The sequence below is a fragment of the Phyllobates terribilis genome, unplaced genomic scaffold (assembly GCF_046119375.1).
Source record: "Phyllobates terribilis strain yellow unplaced genomic scaffold, ASM4611937v1 Scaffold_1__5_contigs__length_1240528914, whole genome shotgun sequence".
Classification (NCBI taxonomy): domain Eukaryota; kingdom Metazoa; phylum Chordata; class Amphibia; order Anura; family Dendrobatidae; genus Phyllobates; species Phyllobates terribilis.
This window is the reverse complement of record NW_027362761.1, coordinates 851,966,300-851,989,622: the sequence shown is the minus strand read 5'-3', so window position 1 is coordinate 851,989,622 and position 23,323 is coordinate 851,966,300. Positions and strand designations below refer to the sequence as shown.

The 23,323-nt window shown below is 45.7% G+C and overlaps 1 protein-coding gene across 2 annotated transcripts in view; it reads right to left on the bottom strand.

The window, feature by feature from the left end:
- LOC141153543 (venom factor-like) overlaps positions 1 to 23,323 on the bottom strand; it is a 309,206-nt gene that overhangs the window by 66,587 nt on the left and 219,296 nt on the right. For both annotated transcript variants that reach the window (XM_073638454.1, XM_073638462.1), the window contains exons 35-36: positions 3,890 to 3,976; positions 3,703 to 3,808 (exon numbers count right to left, since the gene is read on the bottom strand). In XM_073638454.1, the coding sequence (XP_073494555.1) occupies positions 3,703 to 3,808; positions 3,890 to 3,976 (193 nt within the window). The remainder of the gene's footprint in view (positions 1 to 3,702; positions 3,809 to 3,889; positions 3,977 to 23,323) is intronic.

Here is a 23,323-nt window from a genome sequence, read left to right as displayed (position 1 = left end):
GCAGGCTGGAGAAACTCGCACCTACTGCCACTCTATCTTCAGCTCCTTTGTGAGAAAATAATGTATTTGGGCAGCCACTCAGTCTACCAAATAAAATTCCTGAGAAGGAAATTGGGGATGGCTTTGCTACTGTTACTGGGGGCAGTGCTAAAACCATGGCGTCGTACCATAGTTTACTGGAAATATTCCAGGGTGGTAGGAGGCAGGCAAATTCACACAGAAAAGTACCAGCAGTAATGTGCAGGGACCCGCGCTTGTAGAAGGCGGAGACAACACCGGGAGAAATAGTGACGGCTGGGGACCGAGTATGGACACGAGGCATGAGGGTGTGAAAAGCTTCCGCCTCCACGAGCCTAAAAGGCCACATTTCAAGTGCAAGCAGCTGCCCAGAAATCTGGCAGTTTAGTATTGCAGCCTGTGGTGGGCGGCTGGCAGCATACTTGCGCTTGCATTCCAAGTAACAGAAAACTAAGCAGATGGTGGCCTCTATCATCATCATGGCCTCACCTCGGCACTATGAACTCTCCTGAAGGAGAAGCCAGGGCCCACCCCAGGAGTCTCCGGTTTTCTGGTGGGTTCGTCCAACCCTGCCAAGATGCAGCCCTGGCTAAGAAATGTGTGGGGGAAGGTTCCTGGACACTCTATGGCTGTTTTTTTTATGTGGATCGGACGTGCTTATGCATGTTATTTCTCACACCGGATTGCAGATCAGGCCATTGCCCAACTCTGTAGTCATGAAATTAAATGCGCAAAGAAAGATGTTTGTGTGTCAAAGCACCAACAAGAAGTGCGAGTTGATGTTGGACGGGCTGCCATTGCTTCTGCAAAAGCTGCTTTAGAGGACTTCCTGGGAGAAATGACACGCTAAGTAGATACGGTTTCCCTCTATGCCAGTCCTTTCACCAAGCTAAAGAATATGGCTGTGGTGAAATACAACTCTCAGCAAAAAAAAGCTGTGGACTGGCTCCGTACTGTCCCTGGCCACATTCCCCTGTCCACGTGTTTGTGGTTAGGCTGTCCTTCCCAGTAAGTGCACTGTGGAGGGTACGGGTAATGTTGTGGGACCCGTCCTTTTGGAGACCGAGATGACATCAGGAGAAACAGTGGCGGCTGGGGACCGAGTATGGACACCCAGCCACCGCCGGCATGAGGTTATGAAAAGCTTCCGCCTCCACGAGCCTAAAAGGCCACATTTAAAGTGAAAGCAGCTTTAGAGGACTTCCTGGGAGAAATGATAGCTGGGTAGATATGGTTTTCTAAGTCCTTTCACCAAGCTAAAGAATATGGCTGTGGTGAAATACAACTCAGCAAAAAAAGCTGTGGACTGGCTCCGTACCGTCCCTAGCCACATTCACCTGTCCACGTGTTTGTGGTTAGGCGGTCCTTCCCAGTAAGTGCACTGGAGAGGGCACAGGTAATGTTGTGGGACCCGTGCTTGTGGAAGGCGGAGACGACACCGGGAGAAACAGTGGAGGCTGGGGACTGAGTATGGACACCCAGCCGACGCCGGCATGAGGTTATGAAAAGCTTCCGCCTCCACGAGCCTAAAAGGCCACATTTCAAGTGCAAGCAGCTGTCAAAAATTTGGCAGTATAGTACTGCAGCCTGTGGGTTAGTTGGTGGGTGGCTGGCTGCATACTTGTGCTTGCATTGCAAGGAATGGAGTAGGGACAACTGAACGCTGCACTGGGACAAGGACGTGGACGGTGAGTATTGCAAGTCTGCAATGACAGGTGCATGGCGGGAGGCATCTTCGCATGTGCCAAGGATCACTTATGATGGGCACACTTTTAGGCAGTGACCTGGGAGTCAGAGATGCTTCCAGAGGTCTTCCCCATGCTGTTGCCATGTCTTTTCAGCACTGTATGCATGTGTCTGATGATGTGTCACACACCACATGGCCAGATAAGGTTGTAAAATGTTAAAATTACATTTCCTGGTGAATGCATTTGTCTTGGTTGAAAGCAATGCAAAAGTGCAAAATGCATCAAAAATGCTACGTGTGAACATAGCCCAAGGTGTGGAGGAGTATTTTTGTTTTTGGTTATTTATTTTACCTTATATACAAGTCATTACCCTGGAAAGGATTTTCCTTAACATATTTCCCAGGAAAATCCATTTTGGTTTCGTTTTTGTATGTTTTATTGTGAGCCCATAAAAGTGGTGTAATACTCGGACAATGTTGTTGACAGCAGTGATCTGGGAGTCAGAGATGCATCCAGGGGTCTTCCCCATGCTGTTCTCATGTCATTTGAGCACTGTTCCCATCGATTTGGGCAATTTTTAGGCCCTCTGCAGACCGCCGGGGGGAGCCGCCTGAAAAATGCTCGAGTTTCCCATAGACTTACATTAGGCTCGTTGCTCGGGTCGAGCACCCGAGTATTCCAATGTGCTCGACCCGAGCAACGGGTACACGAGCATTTTAGTGCTCACTCATCACTAATGCCAACCTGATGCAGTCTGCACAACTTATGTATGCCAACCTGATGTACTCTACACATCTTACATATGCCACCACAAAAACAATAGATCAATTCCAATAAAGGGTCACTTGTGGGGGGTTTTCATTGCACATCAGTGGCTCTACAAGCATGATATGCCTGCAGACCATTCCGTCAAAGTCTGCATTCCAAGACATCACTCCTTCCTTTCCAAGCCCTGCTGTGCGCCACAACAATATTGTGTGAAAAATCAAATTTTTTCATTTTCACAGTTCAATATTGTAAAATTCTGGAAAGCACCTGTGGGTTCATGGTGCTCACCACATGTCTAAATAAATTCCTTAAGGGTTCTAGTTTCCAAAATGGGGTCACTTGTGGGATGTTTCCACTATTTAGGCACATCAGGGGCTCTTCAAACATGACATGACGCCCGCAGACCATTCCATCAAAATCATCAAAATTTTGGGGTCCATTTTCTCCTGTTAACCCTGTGAAAATAAAAAAAAATTGTGGCTTAATAACATTTTTGTGAAAAGAATTCAATGTACATTTTTTCCTTTCACGTTCCTTTAATCCCTGTGAAGCACCTGAAGGGTTAATAAAATTCTTGAATGTGGTTTTGAGGACTTTGAGGGGTGCAGAATGGTGTCACGTTTGGATATTTTCTGTCACATAGGCCCCCAAAGCTACATCAAATGTGATGTTGTCCCTAAAAAATGGTTTTGTAAATTTTGTCGGACAAATTAGAAATTGCTGATCAATTTTAAGCCCTCTAACTTCCTAAAAAATGTTGTTTAAAAAATGATGCAGATGTAAAGTAGACATCTGGGAAATGTTATTTATTAACTATTTTGTGTGACGTAACTCTCTGGTTTGTGGGCATAAAAATGAAAAGTTTGAAAACTGCAAAATTTTCCAAATAATCGCCAAATTTCTAATATTTTCACAAATAAACGCAAGTCATATAGAACAAATTTTACCACTGGCATGAAGTACAATATGTCACGAAAAAACAGTCTCAGTCTCAGAATCAATGGGATCCGTTAAAGCGTTCCAGAGTAATTACCTCATAAAGTGATACTGGTCAGAATTGTAAAATTTGGCCTGGTCATGAAGGTGAAAACAGGCTTGGGGGTTATCCCCTAATAGAAGCCATTTAAAGAGGTTATCTAAAGCAGTCACACCCTTCAACTATGTTTTATCATAACAAATGTCTAGAGAAGAAGGCAATTTACAGAGATGTAGGGGAGGCATTTATTACCAAGATCGTAATACTCATATATGGAAATGTCGGCTGGTTGCAGCAGTCCTATTTCAAAATTCTTATGTATCCGAAATCCAATTTCAAAAACATCATTATTAGGAACCTGCAATTGAATTTTTAAATAGCATATGTAAGTACTAAGAAATGCAGGTTCAGTAACAGAAAGTAATAACAAGTATGTTACCTTTGTGAGATACAGTACAACGGTTGCGTTAGATGCAGTGCTGTAGGTTTCAAACTTCATAATGTAATTTTCTACATTATTTGCCAACTAAAACAAAAAATGTAAACATTTAATATTTAGCTTTTTTTCATTCCAGCAGTCAAAACATTTTATTCTTTACATAACATTACAAGCTTTTTGTTGGTCAACTGTTGGCAGCGGATTAATCTCTGTACTGTCCAGCCGTTCATCAATGAATATACAGTACAGACCAAAAGTTTGGACACACCTTCTCATTTAAAGATTTTGCTGTATTTCATGACTATCAAATTTGTACATTCACACTGAAGGCATCAAAACTATGAATTAACACATGTGGAATTATATAGTTAACAAAAAAGTGTGAAACAACTGAAAATATGTCTTATATTCTAGGTTCTTCAAAGTAGCCACCTTTTGCTTTGATGACTGCTTTGCACACTCTTGGCATTCTCTTGATGAGCTTCAAGAGGTAGTCACCGGAAATGGTCTTCCAACCATCTTGAAGGAGTTCCCAGAGATGCTTAGCACTTGTTGGCCCTTTTGCCTTCACTCTGCGGTCCAGCTCACCCAAAACCATCTCGATTGGGTACAGGTCTGGTGACTGTGGAGGCCAGGTCATCTGGCGTAGCACCCCATCACTCTCCTTCTTGGTCAAATAGCCCTTACACAGCCTGGAGGTGTGTTTGGGGTCATTGTCCTGTTGAAAAATAAATGATGGTCCAACTAAACGCAAACTGGATGGAATAGCTTGCCGCTGCAAGATGCTGTGGTAGCCATGCTGGTTCAGTATGCCTTCAATTTTGAATAAATCCCCAACAGTGTCACCAGCAAAGCACCCCAACACCATCACACCTCCTCCTCCATGCTTCACGACGGGAACCAGGCATGTAGAGTCCATCCGTTCACCTTTTCTGCGTCGCACAAAGACACAGTGGCTGGAACCAAAGATCTCAAATTTGGACTCTTCAGACCAAAGCACAGATTTCCACTGGTCTAATGCCCATTCCTTGTCTTCTTTAGCCAAACAAGTCTCTTCTGCTTGTTGCCTGTCCTTAGTAGTGGTTTCCTAGCAGCTATTTTACCATGAAGGCCTGCTGCACAAAGTCTCCTCTTAACAGTTGTTGAAGAGATGTGTCTGCTGCTAGAACTCTGTGTGGCATTGACCTGGTCTCTAATCTTCGCTGATGTTAACCTGAGATTTTCTGAGGCTGGTGACTCGGATAAACTTATCCTCAGAAGCAGAGGTGACTCTTGGTCTTCCTTTCCTGGGGCGGTCCTCATGTGAGCCAGTTTCTTTGTAGCGCTTGATTGTTTTTGCAACTGTACTTGGGGACACTTTCAAAGTTTGCCCAATTTTTCGGACTGACTGACCTTCATTTCTTAAAGCAATTATGGCCACTCATTTTTCTTTACATAGCTGCTTTTTTCTTGCCATAATACAAATTCTAACAGTCTATTCAGTAGGACTATCAGCTGTGTATCCACCAGACTTCTGCACAACACAACTGATGGTCCCAACCCCATTTATAAGGCAAGAAATCCCACTTATTAAACCTGACAGGGCACACCTGTGACGTGAAAACCATTTCCGGTGACTACCTCTTGAAGCTCATCAAGAGAATGCCAAGAGTGTGCAAAGCAGTCATCAAAGCAAAAGGTGGCTATTTTGAAGAACCTAGAATATAAGACATATTTTCAGTTGTTTCACACTTTTTTTGTTAAGTATATAATTCCACATGTGTTAATTCATAGTTTTGATGCCTTCAGTGTGAATGTACAATTTTCATAGTCATGAAAATACAGAAAAACTTTAAATGAGAAGGTGTGTCTAAACTTTTGGTCTGTACTGTATATTTATTCAGGAACAAAGATAACACAGCTTACAACTGGTATTTGTTATAGCTTAGGATCTTAGCATCTTGTCTGTCAGCTTGCAAAGTGACAGTAAAATGTACTCCAGCTACACACACACACTGAACAGGACAATGCATTATTGGCAATATAACACTATTGCTGGAGACAGAAACTCATGCACTATTAGGCTATGTGCCCACGATGCAGAAATGAAGCAGAAAATTTCTGCATCTCCCTGGCAGAAAAAACGCATGCAGATTGTGCATGCGTTTTTCCTGCAGAATACATGCGGAATACATGCGGATTCACATGCATACCCACATGCGTTAACGCATGTGTTTCCGCATGCGGACTGACAAGCACTTTCCAGGCGATAGCATCACTTGGAAAGTGCTTGACAGCTAGGTCACACTATATAAATCCATGCAAATAGCATGGATTTATATAGTGTGACCGTAAAAATAAAAAAATAAAGCTATACTTACCCCCGATCCCCCGCCGCGTGTGCTGTCGCGCTCGTCCTGGCTTCTACCGGGTTGCCGGCACATCGCGAGACAGCCTGCGGTCACATGACCGCGACGTCATCTCAGGTCCTGGAAGATGAGCGCTGCAGGGGCCGCCGGACAGGTGAATATAAACTTTATTTGTTATTTTATTCTTTTTTTCACAGGTACAATGGTACCCAGGTCCGGATGAGAGTCTTCTCTCCTCCAGAACTGGGTACCATCCGCACATAGAGACGCATATAATCCGCTTGTACAAATGTACAGACACGGATTCTATGCGTCTCAATGCAAGTCAATGGCGGCGCTTCCGCTGCGCTTCCGCAAAATTAATGAACATGCTGCGGATTTATTTGCGCTGCAGAAGCGCTGCGGAAAAATCCGCAGCATGTGCATTGACATTGCGGAATGTCATTGGGGACCATGGGGTGCGGATTACCATGCGCTTTTGATGCGTTTCCGCTGCGGAAATTCCGCAGCGGAAACGCATGAAAAACGCATCGTGGGCACGCAGTTTTAAACAGTTGTAAATAGTAGTTGGTGCAATATACACAATAATAAACATTATTCCAACACCCCCACTAAACAACTACTTATCCTGTTGGTCCCATAGTGGTTCAAATTTTGCTCTTTGAAGTGGCTTTATCATAACATCAGCTATCATATGGTCAGTCTTGCAATAAACAAACGCAATTATGCCACATTCTATCAAATCACACAGGTGATGATGTTTAAAATCAATGTGTTTCATTCTCACATTGATCTTCTCACTGCAAGTTTAACGCATCCCTGGTTGTCTTCATAAAACACTGTCGGTTGAGTTGATGGCTTATTAAGATCACTTGGTTTAACCAAATGACATTTTGACTTGTGTGGGCTGCAGACACATACTCTGCTTCTGTAGATGACAAGGCTACAGACACCGGGTTCTGCTAGTGCTAGTCCAAGAAATGTAACTTTCCCCAAGCCTGAACAAATAGCCGCTTGTCGATTTATGATCACTTAATCACTTATGATCACCAGCCCAGTCTGCATCCACATAGAGTTTTAGATCTCCTGTTGCAGATATCCTTAAATTTATTATTGAGTCTCTTTCAAGTATCAAAGAACTCTCTTAATGGCATTCTAGTCTTTTTGGTCCGGTTTTTCCACATATCTGCAGAGAATTCCATTTGTTGCTACGATATCTGGTCAATATCTGGCTTCTGACATTCCAAACTGATTCAGAATTGAGTTGATTTTTGCACTTTGGTTTAGAAGAAAACTCCCATCTTCTTCTCTTTAGACCTGGATTCCTAGATAATATGTCACATTTCCAAGGACTTTAGTTTTAAAATGCTGATTCAGAATTGTAGTCATCTTTGCAAGTTCTGTTTCCTCTTGATGAACCATAATCACATCATCCACATATAAGAGAATATACATCCACTTTACATCTGTACATTTTGTGTATAAACACAGATCTGGCTGCCTTTTAAATCTTTCTTCCAATAAGACTTTGTTCATTTTGATGTTCCATGGTCTTGCTGATTGCTTAAAACCATAGAGAGTTTTGTAGCTTGCAAACGATATTCTCTCCACCCTCTTTGATATAAATCTCAGGTTGAGTCATGTACAAGTCCTCTTCAATATCACCATTTAAAAAGCCAGTTTTGATGTACAAATGTCTGACAAACATCTTTTGTACAGCAGCATTAGAGGCCTGAATGTGGTCTGCTTAGCAACTGGAGAAAATGTGGCATCATAATCTTCACCATATTCCTGAGAATATCCTTTTGCGACTAATCTTGCTTTAATTCTGTGAACCTTCAGAGTTATACGTGGTCTTATAAACTCATTTACATTTGATTGCTTTCTTGCCTTGTGACATTTGGTGAGTTTCCAAGTTTGAAGTTTGTGAAGGGACTTCATTCACTCACTAGCAGCATTAATCCACTTCAGTTTTTCATGGACAGGTAGTTGTTGCATCTCATCTCATGACTGCGGCTCTGACACAGCTTAGCTGGTATACCCTTGTTTGATCTCATTACATTAATCTCCTGACTTCAGGTTCACCTGATTTTTCTGTGGCTTCTTCAGTGGTTGAAGAACCTAACTAAACTTCTACATCTTTTTTCTGTTTATTTTGAAATTGTGACTGAGATTGATGCTTCAGCTGGACAACTGTTATTATGTTATGAAATGTAAGCAGCACGAAATTCTCATCAATCATTACATCTCTACTTATTGTGACCTTGTTCGTTTCTGGCTGCAGAAATCTATATCCTTTTTGGGTTTCACTGTAGGCCACCAGGATACACTCTTTTGAATGAGATTCCCACTTGGTACGTTTTTCTTTGGGAATATATACAAATACTTTACTTCCGAATATTCTTATGTGTTGTAGTTCAGGCTTCTTGCTGTTCCTTTGCTCAAATGGAGTTTTCTCTGTAGCTTTACTTGGTAGTCTGTTTTGAAGATAGCAAGCTGTCATGATTGTTTCACCCCAATATGTTGTTGGCAAATGTGTGTCAAATAGCTTACTTCTTCCACTTTCAAAAAGTGTCCGGTTCCTTTTTTCAGCTACACCATTTTGTTCAGGGTTGTATGGTACAGTGTTCTGAAATACGATTCCATTTTCCTTAAAACGCTTTGTGTCTCATTACTTGTATATTCAGTTCCATTATCTTTATGCAGAATTTTTGTCATTCTCACAAATTTGTTATATACTTCAGCGGGATATATTTCAAGCTTCTCTGGAACTTCATCTTTGCTGTGAAGCGGCTAGACAACTGTATATCTTGAATAATCATTGATTAATATGAGAAAGTATCTCCTCTTTCCAGGAGTTTGAGTACTCATTGGACCACAAACATCTGTGTGTTTTAAGTCCAGAAGCTGTCTTGATTTTACAGGACTATTCTTATGAAAGAATTTTCTTGACATTTTCCCTTTAAGACAGCTAGTACATTTCATTGTCTGATTACACAGATCGACTGTAATGCCATCAGCAAGCTGTTTTTTAACTAATTTTATTATTGCTTCTGTGTCACTATGTGCAAGACGCCTCTGCCATACATAGATACAATTCTTGTGCTGTTCATGTTTAGTAGTGTATACATTTCCTTGCATTTTAGTTGGTACAACTTATCCTTGATTTTTCCTTCTGCTAGTGTGTGACCTTCTTTTGAGATGATACAGCTGTCATTTTTAAAATGTAACTTAATTTCCTTGTCTTGTGAGTTTCTTCACAGATAACAGATTGGTTTCAAGACTAGGACATAGAGCATATCCTTTACTAGGATCTTTCTGCTTTGTGTAGGGGAGACTTGACAATTAATGTAATCATCTCCTATTCCCTCTGAATTCATATACTGACCATTATCTAAGATCACTTTCTCTGACTTACTTTGGTCAAGGTTAGAGAAAAATCTTCTGTCATTAGTTATGACTAGTTGCCACAGAGTCTATACACCATGTATGCTTTGATGTACTGTATTAACAGTAAATGCAGCTTCAGTACTTGAACTGTCATATTCTTCAGTAATGGCACTTTTTACCCTTTGATGATTATTTTGCTTTTTCAGCTGATTCATTCTAGCTTTCCAGACTCTGCAGTCAGCCTTTAGGTGCCCTTATTTCTTGCAAACAAAACACGTGTTTCCTTCAAATGACTTTTGTTTTTGGGTAGATATTGGGTTTTTAAAGCGCATTTTGCTTTGGATACTCCATGGCTGCTTACATTTTCTGTCTTTCGCTTATACTCATCTACAAGCTTTCCTCTGACATACTCCAATGTAAGCTCATAATCTTGGTGCACATCTAGTGCAATTACAAGTGTGTCATAGCTTTCTGGTAGACCACTTAGTAGAAGTTCAGCAACATGGAAATCCTTTAGATCTTCCACAATGCCTCGCAGGTGCTCCACAATTTCTAGAGTATTTCTTACGTAATCCTGAATATCTTGGCCCGTATTTAGCTTAGACTGGTACAGCTTTCTCATTAAATAGAGGTTATTGCGGAGATTTATCCTTTCATGCACTTTCTGCAGGCGTTCCCACATTTATTTTACAGTTTCATATTTACGTACATGCACAATCTGATCATCATCTATACTGAGGGAGATTTGCTTTGAGCTTTTTGATCCTTCTCTACTCAATTTTCTGGAAGGGGGTCAGGTCTAGACCCCTGTGTGTATTCCACGTACGTAGATTCTCTTATCAGCAGCATCTGTACCTTGAATTTCCAGGATTAGTAGTTCTGGTTAGTCAGATCTGACAATTTAAACTTCACAGAGTTACTACTGGCGGCCATCTTTGCTTCTTCTTCTTCTTAGTACACAGTTGTTATCTCTCCTCTCGGCTCTTCTCCAGGTCTTTGGGTTTCTGGGTCTCTGGGCCCATAACCTGTTGGCAGCGGATTAATATCTGTACTGTCCAGCTGTCCAACAGTGAATATTTTTTTAGTCAGGAACAAAGATAACACAACTTACAACTGGTATTTCTTATAGTTTAGGATCTTAGCATCTTGTCTGTCAGCTTGCAAAGTGAAAGTAAAATCTGCGACAGCTACACACACAGTGAACAGGAACTTCCTGTTGTTTTTTTCAACAATGCATTATTGGCAATATCACACTATTGCTGGAGACAGAAACTCATGCACTATTAAACAGTAGTAAATAGAAGTTGGTGCAATGAACACAATAATAAGCATTATTCCAACAACAACTTTTTTTTTGTAGAAGATGTTTTGGTACATACATATTTGGTAAGCATTCCTACACAACAGGTACATGATCACACAGTTCAATAGACCAAATTATGTCTGCCCATATGAGCTTTGGACCCTAAATCACTGTGAGGCTGGCAGAGGTGCCCCCTAGAGACAAACTAATTCATCCGATGAAAATCAACTTCGACTTGAATTTCTGGAAATTTGCAAGTCCTCACAAATTCAAACACTTTACTATTTGATAGGATCGATAAAATAAAATGCGCTGTGTCATTGCACACACTAATTAAGCATCAGCAAGCGGGCTAATGATGCTTCCCCTTAATGCTCTGTAGCTATGGCTTCACATGGTTGTTGTGCAGCCAATCAGGTCGGATATCACAGCGAGTATGAAAGATGGAGGCTGCCCAGAGAGCAGCTAGAGATGAGTCATGGCTATGCCCGCTGATCAAATTCATAGAAAATAGTGGTGTTTCTTACACCAGAAATGCTACCCCAGTCTCTGACTGCAGTTACATTTCTGGTAAGGTGCATGGAGGCCTCTTTAAGAATTCTCGCACACCCCTCATTAAAACTGGGTAGTATGAAAATTGCAAGATTATTTTTAATATACAGGGAGGGCCATTTATATGGATACACCTAAATTAAATGGGAATGGTTGGTGATATCAACTTCCTGTTTGTGGCACATTAGTATATGGGAGGGGGAAAACTTTTCCAGATGGGTGGTGACCATGGTGGCCATTTTGAAATTGGCCATTTTGGATCCAACTTTATTTTTTTCAATGGGAGGAGGGTCATGTGACACATCAAACTTATTGAGAATTTCATAAGAAAAACAATGGTGTGCTTGGTTATAATGTAACTTTATTCTTTCATGCGTTTTTTACAAGTTTATGACCACTTATAAAATGTGTTCAAAGTGCTGCCCATTGTGTTGGATTGCCAATGCAACCCTCTTCTCACACTCTTGACACACTGATAGCAACACCGCAGAAGAAATGCTAGCACAGGCTTCCAGTATCCGTTGTTTCAGATGCTGCACATCTCGTATCTTCACAGCATAGACAATTGCCTTCAGATGACCCCAAAGATAAAAGTCTAAGGGGGTCAGATCAGGAGATCTTGGTGGCCATTCAACTGGCCCACGACGACTAATCCACTTTCCAGGAAACTGTTCATGTAGGAATGCTCAGACCTGACACCCATAATGTGCTGGTGCACCATCTTGTTGGAAAAACTCAGAGAACGTGCCATCTTCAGTGCATAAAGAGGGCAACACATCATCATGTAGCAATTTCAGATATCCAGTGGCATTGAGGTTTTCATTGATGAAGAATGGCCCCACTATCTTTGTACCCCATATGCCACACCATACCATCAAGATACGAGATGTCACATGACCCTCTTCCCATTGAAAAAAAAAAAGTTGGATCCAAAATGGCCGACTTCAAAATGGCCGCCATGGTCACCACCCATCTGGAAAAGTTTCCCCCCTCCCATATACTAATGTGCCACAAACAGGAAGTTGATATCACCAATCATTCCCATTTAATTTAGGTGTATCCATATAAATGGCCCACCCTGTAGATAGTAATAAGAAAAATTTTTTTTTAAAGGACATAAAAACCTGATTTAACCCTTTCCTGCTAAAATTATAAAGGAACGTAGATTAATTCATACCAATCCAGATGGATAAAATAAAGATCAATATCCAGAATAGTTATAATTACAATTAATCTGTGTAGGTCCAAATGAACAATTGTTGTGGCAGTCCACCCCCTTTTTTATTGGACTAATTTTATCTTCATATGTCAAGAAGGGTCACCCCAAAATGAAGGGAACTGAGAAAAGAGCAAGGTGTGATTGGAAGGGATATACAGTAGCGAGAACTATTTTGCCCTGATGAGACCCTGAGAAGTGCCCATTCTTGACCAAAGGGATTGTCATATTTGCTTGGAATTAAACTTTTAATGTGTTGAATAAAAGTTAGATTTTAATGGTTTTATTCTGATGTGATTTTGGATACTTTTGAGACTCTTTTCTGCAAAACAATCATTGTTGTGTTTGTTTTAGTTCATGTTACCATAAGAGGTTTCTGAAAAACGGAAAGAAAACTCCAAATGTGGTGAAATTCCACCATTGTTTTTGGGGTTTTATTTTTACTGTGTTCATTTTATGGTAAAAATGACCTGGCAACATCATTGGATTGTGTCACCATTTTCTAAAACCATTAATTTTTATTAATTTTTCTGTAGGTCAATCTGTATTAGGGCTTACTTTTTTTTCTGTGGTAAGCTGATGTGTGACACCCCAGGGGTCTGGTTGTCACAGTGATAGAGATATTACGTCTGAGAGCAGGTGGGAGGTCCTTTGGTCAGGGATCCTGTGCATGCCACACCTCCTGCCCAGCCTTGGGAGGGGAAGAACTTCCCCTGTATAAACCCGGGGCTGAGGCAGGGTTAGGGAGTCCAGGAAGAGTAGAGACAAGAGCAGCATAGGAAGCAGCAGAGTCACAAGGAGTCAGGGGCTGGCAGCTAAAGAGCTCGCCCTGACTAAGAAGATTCTTTACCGGACCCGGAGTCCGAGGCTGTGGGGACTAACTTCTACCCAGCAGCAGAATCCGTCAGGCAGGGGATTTCAGGTCCCCTGGCCCAGAAGCCCGAAGGCCCGGTCACACGCGTGGGACCAGCACCGCCATCGTGGAGCGGAAGCCATTAGAAGGCCCCGAGTCACCGGCCATACGGGTGAGCACCACACGGTACACTCAGGGACGTGGGCTACTTACATCAGCTTCTAGCAAGGTAGCCAGAAGAGTACAGTCAGCTTGGGAGGCCTACAACTACGCCTGGCCAGGGGAGATCCCATCTGCTCAAGGACTGACCAGGCCCCGTTCGCTAGCAAGTACTCCGGGAGGGTCTATCGTTGTTACCAGTAAAGACCCTGAACGCTACCATACCGTCTCTGAGTGGTTCCTGCTACCCCCATCATCCACGTCGGCTGCCCTGAGGCCATACCCCTCCCGTTGGGGGTTATACTATCACGCTGCACCATCCTTCCACCGGCCTCAGCGGTCTGCCCTGCAGCAGCAGCCCCCTGGCTGCATTCAACGGGTGGCGTAGTCATCAACCATTTTCTACCGCTAACAGACTGCCGTCCAGTTTGACTCCCTGGGCACGGACCGGGTCACCGCCACGAGACTACAACCCTAAACAGATCCGGCTCCGGGTAAGCTCCCGCGTGCGCAACGCAGCGCGACACAGGCCCAGGGGCGCGTCAATTTTGGCGTAGTCGGCAGGATCACGTGCCCGCAACCACCGGGTACTGCGTGCCTGAAAAGCAAAGACTGTTCAAACTTACCAGTGGTGAAGATTCCCGCCATCGGTGAAGATTCCCGCCATCCGGCGCCATCTTCAGCCTTCTTCCCGCCATCGGTGAAGTTTCCCGCCATCCGGCGCCATCTTCAGCCTTCTTCCCGCCATCCGTGGAGTTTTCCCGCCATTGGACGCCATCTTGAGGACGCCGCGCGGGAAGAAGAGGGGCGTGGACTCCGAAAGCGCGCGAGAACTGAAGCCCCGCCTCACGTCCGGACGTTGCGTAAGGTCCTGGAAGGAGCCCAGCAGACGCCGACGTCACAGGAGCGCGACGGAAGGTCCTCAACCCTGACGATCCACTGCGGAGCCGCGGCCTACGGAACAGGATCATCGCAAGGTAGGCCACGGTCCACTAGGGGGGAGGAAGATGTCGGATACGGAGGAGAGCTCCACTGCCTCAACCCCCGCCAGCGCTACCGCTGTTGCAGTTATGCCCTTCACCATGCCCTATATCCCGGGAGCAGCTTGGCTACCCCAGTACTCAGGGGAGTCACATACCCTGCATGACTTTAGAGAAAAGCTGGATAGCCTCTTCCAGGTGTACCCCCTCACAGAAGAGCAAAAAGTGAGCATCCTGGTGGCCCAACTAACTGGGGCAGCCAAAAGGGAAGTAAAATCCTGGCCACCTGGGAGGAAGACTGTCGCAGGGATACTAACCCGGCTGAAGGACACCTTTGATACCCGCACCTCAGCCGAGATTAAACTTAGATTCTACGGGTGCAAGCAGCGAGCGCATGAGAGTATAAGGGACTATGCACTCAACCTACAAGAGGCCCTGAGGGCCATTAAGCAGACCGACCCTAATGGAGTGGGAAACGAGGACAGGCTGTTGACCGAACAATTTATAGAGGGTTTATATTGCAATGCCCACCGCACCCAGTTGCGGGCAATGGCCTTACAGGACCCTCATCTAGAATTTGCACAGTTCAAGGACAGAGCCATCCGGGTGCTCCGAGAACCGGCACCAGGTGGCGTTGTGACCCACAGACGCCCCACTACCACTTACTACCAGGAGGCGGCGCCCTTGTCAGCAGGGCCTGTGGGAGCTGATGCGCAGGCTTTGGACAATGACCCGGCTCCAGACCTACACCATCAGGTCCAAGAGCTAGCTAAAAGCGTTGCTGCGCTAACCCGAACTGTGCAGTCTTTACAGGTTTCCACTCCAGGGAAGATCCAGCTGGCATCCGGACCGGAGGACATCCCGTGGCGTCGACCAAGGAGGACCCCACCGGCCAGAGGAAGACCCAGTGACCGATACAGCGAGGACGGACGACCCATCTGCCGCCGCTGCAATCAACCCGGACATATGGAAAGGTACTGTTCTGTAAACGGGCACAACCTGGGGTAGAGGGCCAACCCCCAGGAAAAAGATCACCAGGCCCATCGAACTGGCGCGACAGATATGTGGGAGGACGTCCAGTCTTGCCTGTGGTACTGGATGGCATTCCCATGAGTGCCCTACTGGACACCGGGTCACAGGTCACCACCATCCCGTACGTGCTCTTCAAGCAGTACTGGAATGACTCGGATATTACCCGCTACCCTGACGACGACTTGAGTATCATCGCCAGCAATGGTCAGCCCGTGCCACAGATCGGATTTAAAGAGGTGACCATCAAAATTGGTAGAGTCGAACTGGCCGCACAGGGACTGATCATTGTAGATATTGACAAACATGAGAGTCACCCAAAAATAACTCTAGGAACTAATGTAATTGAAAATTGTCTTGCAGAGGTGATTTTCCTTTTACAGCAGGTTGCCAAGAATGCCAGCTCCGGCGAGCAGCGGGTGCTCCAGAAAGAGATCCGGGCACTGATGCAACGGCAACAAGTGGAACTCTCCGGCGGTGAGATTGGTAGCGTAAGAATGTGTGACCCTTTTCCTATTGCCATGCCCCCAAAAAGTGAAATGATGATTTGGTGCCGGGCAGCTATTGGTCTGAGAGGTAGAGATTACCAGGCAATGGTAGAACCAGTTTACTCAGACAGTAGGCCCACCATTTTGACAGCACGGGGGGTGGTCAATGTACGCCATGGGAGGGTGCCCGTTCGCATAATAAATATCGGGGAGAGGGAAGTGTACCTGCCCCGGTATGCCACGCTAGCCAAATTATATACCACTAATCAAAATTCTATACAATCTGTGGAACCCTTGCCTCCATCTCACCCGGAGGAAGGTAACGGCTCTAAGAAAGACATGGAGGACTGGTGTCAGCAACTACATCTGGGTACTGACTCCACTCCCTCACACCAGAAACAAGGAGTCTATCGGGTGGTTCAAGAGTATGAGAGAGTGTTTAGTAAACACCCGTTAGACTTCGGGCGAGTCAAGGGGGTAGAACACCGCATCCCCACGGGAGATCATCCTCCCATAAAAGAGAGGTATCAACCCGTACCCCCTGCACATTACCAACACGCCAAGGGGATGCTTAGAGACATGAAGGAGGCTGGGGTAATCCGGGATAGCTGTAGCCCCTGGGCAGCCCCACTAGTTTTAGTCAAAAAGAAAGACAACACCATGAGGATGTGTGTAGATTACCGGAAAATCAACCGTATCACACACAAGGATGCGTACCCCTTACCAAGGATAGAGGAGTCATTGGCTGCTTTAAGATCTGCTAACTTCTTCTCTACCTTGGATCTCACTAGCGGGTACTGGCAGGTTCCTGTAGCAGAGGCGGACCGGGAGAAGACCGCATTCACCACCCCGATGGGACTTAGCGAGTTCACCTGCATGCCGTTCGGACTCTGCAACGCCCCAGGAACCTTCCAACGATTAATGGAGTGCTGTCTGGGCCACAGAAACTTCGAGACGGTCCTGTTGTACCTGGACGATGTCATCGTATACTCCAAAACTTATGAGGACCACCTGAAACACCTGGCGGAGGTGTTCGAAGCTCTGGCGAGTTACGGCCTAAAGGTGAAACCCTCCAAGTGTCACCTCCTGAAACCAAAGGTGCGATACCTGGGACACGTGGTGAGCGCTGACGGAGTGGCTCCCGACCCCGATAAGATCACCGCAATCAAAGGATGGCCAAGCCCTTCCAGCGTAAAAGAAGTGCGGCAGTTCCTAGGGTTGGTAGGCTACTACCGAAGGTTTATTCCCGGTTTCACCAAAAAGGCGGCGCCTATGCAGGACCTCCTGATAGGCCAGTCCCGGAAGGCCAAGAACCAGAAGCCGCCCTTCAAATGGGAAGAGCTAGAGGAAGAGTCCTTCCGCCAGCTGAAGATGGCCCTCACGGGGGATGAAATCTTGGCGTATCCGGACTATAGCCAGCCCTTCATCCTCTACACCGACGCCAGTAACGTCGGGCTAGGAGCCGTACTGTCCCAGATTCAGCAGGGGAAAGAACGAGTAATCGCCTATGCCAGCCGAAAACTGCGACCCACCGAAAGGAATCCCGAGAATTATAGCTCATTTAAGCTAGAGTTCCTGGCCGTGGTATGGGCAGTCACCGAGCGCTTTAAGCATTACCTCGCTTCTTCCCGGTTCACCGTATACACGGATAACAACCCGCTGACACACCTGGACACGGCAAGACTCGGTGCCCTGGAGCAGAGGTGGATGGCCCGTCTGTCCAACTACGAGTTCACAATTAAATACCGGGCAGGGCGCTCCAATACCAACGCGGACGCCCTGTCCAGGATGCCCAACCTGCCGGACGGAGGAGAAGATCCGGAGGGACTGGAAGAAGTTGAACTCCCTGCGTTCCACCGTCATGGGACTATCCAGTATTCCCACCGGGTAAGGAGTAAGCAGGCTGCTACGTTGAACCCCTTACCTCACTACAACTGGGCGGAAACGCAAGACAGCGACCCTGCCGTCCGACTGGTGAAGGAGATGCTGACTCGCCCGGAGGCTAGCCTGGAATCAGACGCTCCAGAGGAAGCCAAACAACTATGGGCAGAGAAGAGTCGACTGTTCCTTTACAAGGGGAAGTTGTGCCGCAGAATGGTTAACTCCAGGACGCATGAACTACTCTGGCAAGTAGTGGTGCCACGAAGAGACGCAGCCATGGTGATGGAGGCATACCACGACGGAGCTGGACACTTCGGGTGGAAAAAGCTGGAGTTCCTGCTGCGCGAGCGGTTCCACTGGGTAGGCATGAGGGGAACCATCGAGAAGTGGTGCAGAGACTGTGGCCCGTGCAATCTGAGAAGGAAGGACCGGGCCAGCCAGAAGACTCCCCTGCAGTCCATCGTCACCCGGCAACCGTTGGAACTGGTAGCCTTGGATCATGTAAAACTGACCCCCAGCAGAAGTGGCTACATCTACGCGTTAACCATCGTGGATCATTACTCCCGGTTTCTGGTTGTCGTCCCCGTCAAGGACTTAACGGCTCGAACAGCAGCTAGAGCCTTCCAGCAGCACTTTTGCCGTCCACACGGGTACCCGGACCAAGTGCTGACGGACCAGGGACCTGCCTTTGAAGCGGAGGTCTTCCAGGAATTCTGCAATCTGTATGGCTGCCGGAAGATAAGGACGACACCCTACCATCCGCAAACTAATGGACTTTGTGAGAAAATGAACCAGGTGGTAATGGATCTTCTAAAAACGTTGCCCCTGGAAGAACGCAGTCTGTGGCCTGAGAAGTTGCCCGATCTGGTGGACCTATACAACCACATCCCGGTAGGTTCCACCAACTGTACCCCGGCTTACCTAATGAGGGCAAGACCTGGTAAGTTACCTGTTGACCTGGAAATGGGAGTCCTGACGCCCGAGGACACTTCACCAGAAACAGACTGGGACACAGAGAGGCAGCAGCAGTACCGGAAAGTACAGGAGAGCGTGGAGCGAAGTCTCTGTCAGGCTAGGGAAAGACAAGAGAAGACTTACAACCAGTATGCTCCCGCTGTTCCCCTGGTACCCGGAGAGCAGGTCTTGAAGAGGAAGAGACGGCTCCACAAGTTGGACGACCAGTGGGAGAAGGACCCGTACACCGTACTGCCCTCAAGCCACGAGAACCCGAAGGTCTGTACCATCAGTAAAGACGGAGGGGAAACCACAGCCATTGTATCCCGGGACCACCTGAAGAAGTGCCCCGAACAACTGAGGAACCCTGAGGAGGAACAGGAAGACCATCGACCCGTGGAAGAAAGGGAAGATATGGTTAGTATCGTGCTCGGGGACTTCCCTCGGTCTTGGACTCAAGTCAATGGTGCAGTTGTGGTACCCGTACTCACCTTCCTCCAACCATCATCCCAAGAACCTACGGAGCAACGGGTAGAGCTGGAAGAGCAGCCGGTCCAGGAGGCAGAAGACTCCACCCAAGCGGAACAGGAGAATCCACCCTCTGCTTATAGTGAGCCTGCCGTACCCCTAGTGAGACAAAGAGCCGGTAGACAGCTGCCCAGTTTACCCTTGACAGCTCCTACACCCTGTAGTTCAGGGCCAGACAGTCAGCTCCGTAGGTCCACTAGGGCCACTAGAGGCCAGTTACCCGCACGTTGGAGGATCTAAATGTTTAAGTTGTTTTACAATGTTTACCTGTTTATTGTTGCTTGTGTGTAATTTTGTGTTTCTAGTTGTTTTTAGGAGTCTTCGGTGGATTTACCGGGAATCCTTTGTATATAGTTGGAGCGTAACCCAGGATGGACTAGAGACTGTTAAGGACTCGGGGTAGGACAGACCCCTACCTGGTTACGTCTCCCTGTGTTGGTGAAATGGACACCTTTGCTTTTCTTCAAAGACTGCACCCGGTTGCGGACATCCGTGACCATCTTATTGTGTTTCCTTATTGTATTTTATTGTTCTTTGATATACCTTGTTATATTTTTCTAAAAAGTGTTTAGTCCCGGAGTACTAAATTTCACTAGGGGGGAGTGTGACACCCCAGGGGTCTGGTTGTCACAGTGATAGAGATATTACGTCTGAGAGCAGGTGGGAGGTCCTTTGGTCAGGGATCCTGTGCATGCCACACCTCCTGCCCAGCCTTGGGAGGGGAAGAACTTCCCCTGTATAAACCCGGGGCTGAGGCAGGGTTAGGGAGTCCAGGAAGAGTAGAGACAAGAGCAGCATAGGAAGCAGCAGAGTCACAAGGAGTCAGGGGCTGGCAGCTAAAGAGCTCGCCCTGACTAAGAAGATTCTTTACCGGACCCGGAGTCCGAGGCTGTGGGGACTAACTTCTACCCAGCAGCAGAATCCGTCAGGCAGGGGATTTCAGGTCCCCTGGCCCAGAAGCCCGAAGGCCCGGTCACACGCGTGGGACCAGCACCGCCATCGTGGAGCGGAAGCCATTGGAAGGCCCCGAGTCACCGGCCATACGGGTGAGCACCACACGGTACACTCAGGGACGTGGGCTACTTACATCAGCTTCTAGCAAGGTAGCCAGAAGAGTACAGTCAGCTTGGGAGGCCTACAACTACGCCTGGCCAGGGGAGATCCCATCTGCTCAAGGACTGACCAGGCCCCGTTCGCTAGCAAGTACTCCGGGAGGGTCTATCGTTGTTACCAGTAAAGACCCTGAACGCTACCATACCGTCTCTGAGTGGTTCCTGCTACCCCCATCATCCACGTCGGCTGCCCTGAGGCCATACCCCTCCCGTTGGGGGTTATACTATCACGCTGCACCATCCTTCCACCGGCCTCAGCGGTCTGCCCTGCAGCAGCAGCCCCCTGGCTGCATTCAACGGGTGGCGTAGTCATCAACCATTTTCTACCGCTAACAGACTGCCGTCCAGTTTGACTCCCTGGGCACGGACCGGGTCACCGCCACGAGACTACAACCCTAAACAGATCCGGCTCCGGGTAAGCTCCCGCGTGCGCAACGCAGCGCGACACAGGCCCAGGGGCGCGTCAGATGCTTTCATTGATAATGATTTTTTTAGAAAGCTGTGGTGACTGTCAAAACGCAATTCTGGAATTTCATATTTTTTCTGTACGGATTTATTAATTTTATAACTTGATAGATTGGACTGTTACAGATGCGGGATGGGGATACCAAATCTGAGTCTTCATTTTTTTCTTTGCTTTGAAATGGGGAAAATAGAAGTGAGTGCAGCGAGACCCAGCTGCTCTGAGCGTTGTAGTTACTATTTGGCACCTGTGAATAGCAGGAACTTTACTGCTATTTAGTCGCTGGAGCAAGATTCGAGGAATGTGGACTACATCGGAGATTTGTGGTAACTTCTGTCTCTTGTGTTTATTTCTGTTCTTTTATGTGTTTCAAGTTTCCAGTTCTGGACTACATTGGATTCGGTGCATTATGGCAGACCTGCATGGGATTTTCTTTTAATTTTTTCTATAAAGTGGTGAACAAGGGACAGTGTGGGGGAGTCTTCATTCAAATTAAGTAATAAAGTATTTTTTTCTGTGTGTGTGTTTTTATTTTTTATTACCAAGTTAGTAATGGGGGTGTCTGAGAGACCTTTTCATTACTAACCCCAGGGCTTAATGGCAGCTGTGATTTTTGACAAACCACAGCTGTCATCAACCCCAACTACCGTTGCCCCGATTTCTACCGCTCCAAGTCAAATCTGGAAGAGCCAGGCCAAGCGCCAGAATTGATGCATCTCGTGATGTGTCAATTTTGGGGCGGCTGCAGGCTTGTATTTTTTAGGCTGGGAAGGGCCCAATAACCAGGGACCTTCCCAGACTGATAATATGAGCCCGCAGCTGTCTAGTTTACCTTGGCTGGTTATCAAAAATACGGGGGACCCCACATCATTTTTTTAAATTATTTATTTATTGGCTATGGTGGGCCCCTAGACATTTATATAAGGTAATTTTGTGTGTCATGCTAATTAAGGTTTTATTCATCACCCGTGTATATACTGTATATATATGTTTGTATACATGATATATTGTGCTAGGTATGTAGCAGAATCATGTTTATAGCACTACTATAGTTTAACCCTTCTCAGGTATATTTGTTCATTAGTACATTGAATTAACATTATTTGATGGCTTCACAGTTAATTTATATCATGACATTGATGCTGCTATATATTTACGGTTTACCCCATACTGTGACATTGATGCTGCTTTATATTTGAACTGGAAACTTTTGATTGTTACTGTTTCCCAATCCAAATTTCCTTATATATAAACAAGTAGGGGATATAGATGAACTCTAAGGACCACTCTTTAAGATCCAATAGTACACACTATCCACTCAGTAGACAAATCCTATATCCGGGCTTACCCAGACATTAATACAATCAAATTATATATACATTAAAGTGCAATAGTGAAAAGACATGCATAGATCTCACTCATCTTCACCGTGGCGAAGCCATAGGACTAGAGGGGGTTCCTTTCAAGTTGTTTGAGGACCAAAATAACTACCCTGTCAAGCCCCTTGCATTGACTCCCGCCGTAACAAGGGCAGTACCCAAGTGTAGTTCTCATGCTGTTATCCCAAGAAAGGGGAGGGATTTTTTCTTGGCGCCCCACGTTCATGTGCACTGGCAACATGTATCTGAATATAGTGGTAAGGAACTTAGGGTGTCACAATGAAATTCAAATATAAGTTTGTAACCCACACACATGTCAGATGCATAGTCGCTGAAGAGGGTTAAAAAGAGGGTGAAAGCGGTCATTTCTGTAACTATACAGTATTTGCACAATACTAAATATTGAGTCTAATGTATAAGTAGCAGACCGAGAACATGAATGCATGTAGAATTTAAAGTGACATACAATTATGCATGCAAAATTTAAAGGGAAGGAGGTTACAATTAAGTAAATGGATCAATATGGTGGAACTGTGGATATGTTGACAAATTAGAATGGGCTAAGCAAAATATGAGTTAATTGGTAAAAATAAACATATAAGTCCTATTGCATGCAGAGTCATGAAAGCAATCAAAAGAAAAAAGAAAAAACGCTGGTTAGAATATACAAATGTATACGTGCAAACACACATACACATAAACATAACCATAGACATAAGAATAATTTCAGATGAATTAATCAAGAATAATTAATAAAAAATGTATCGGTCTCCAGCTGTAAAGGGCATCACCACATTAA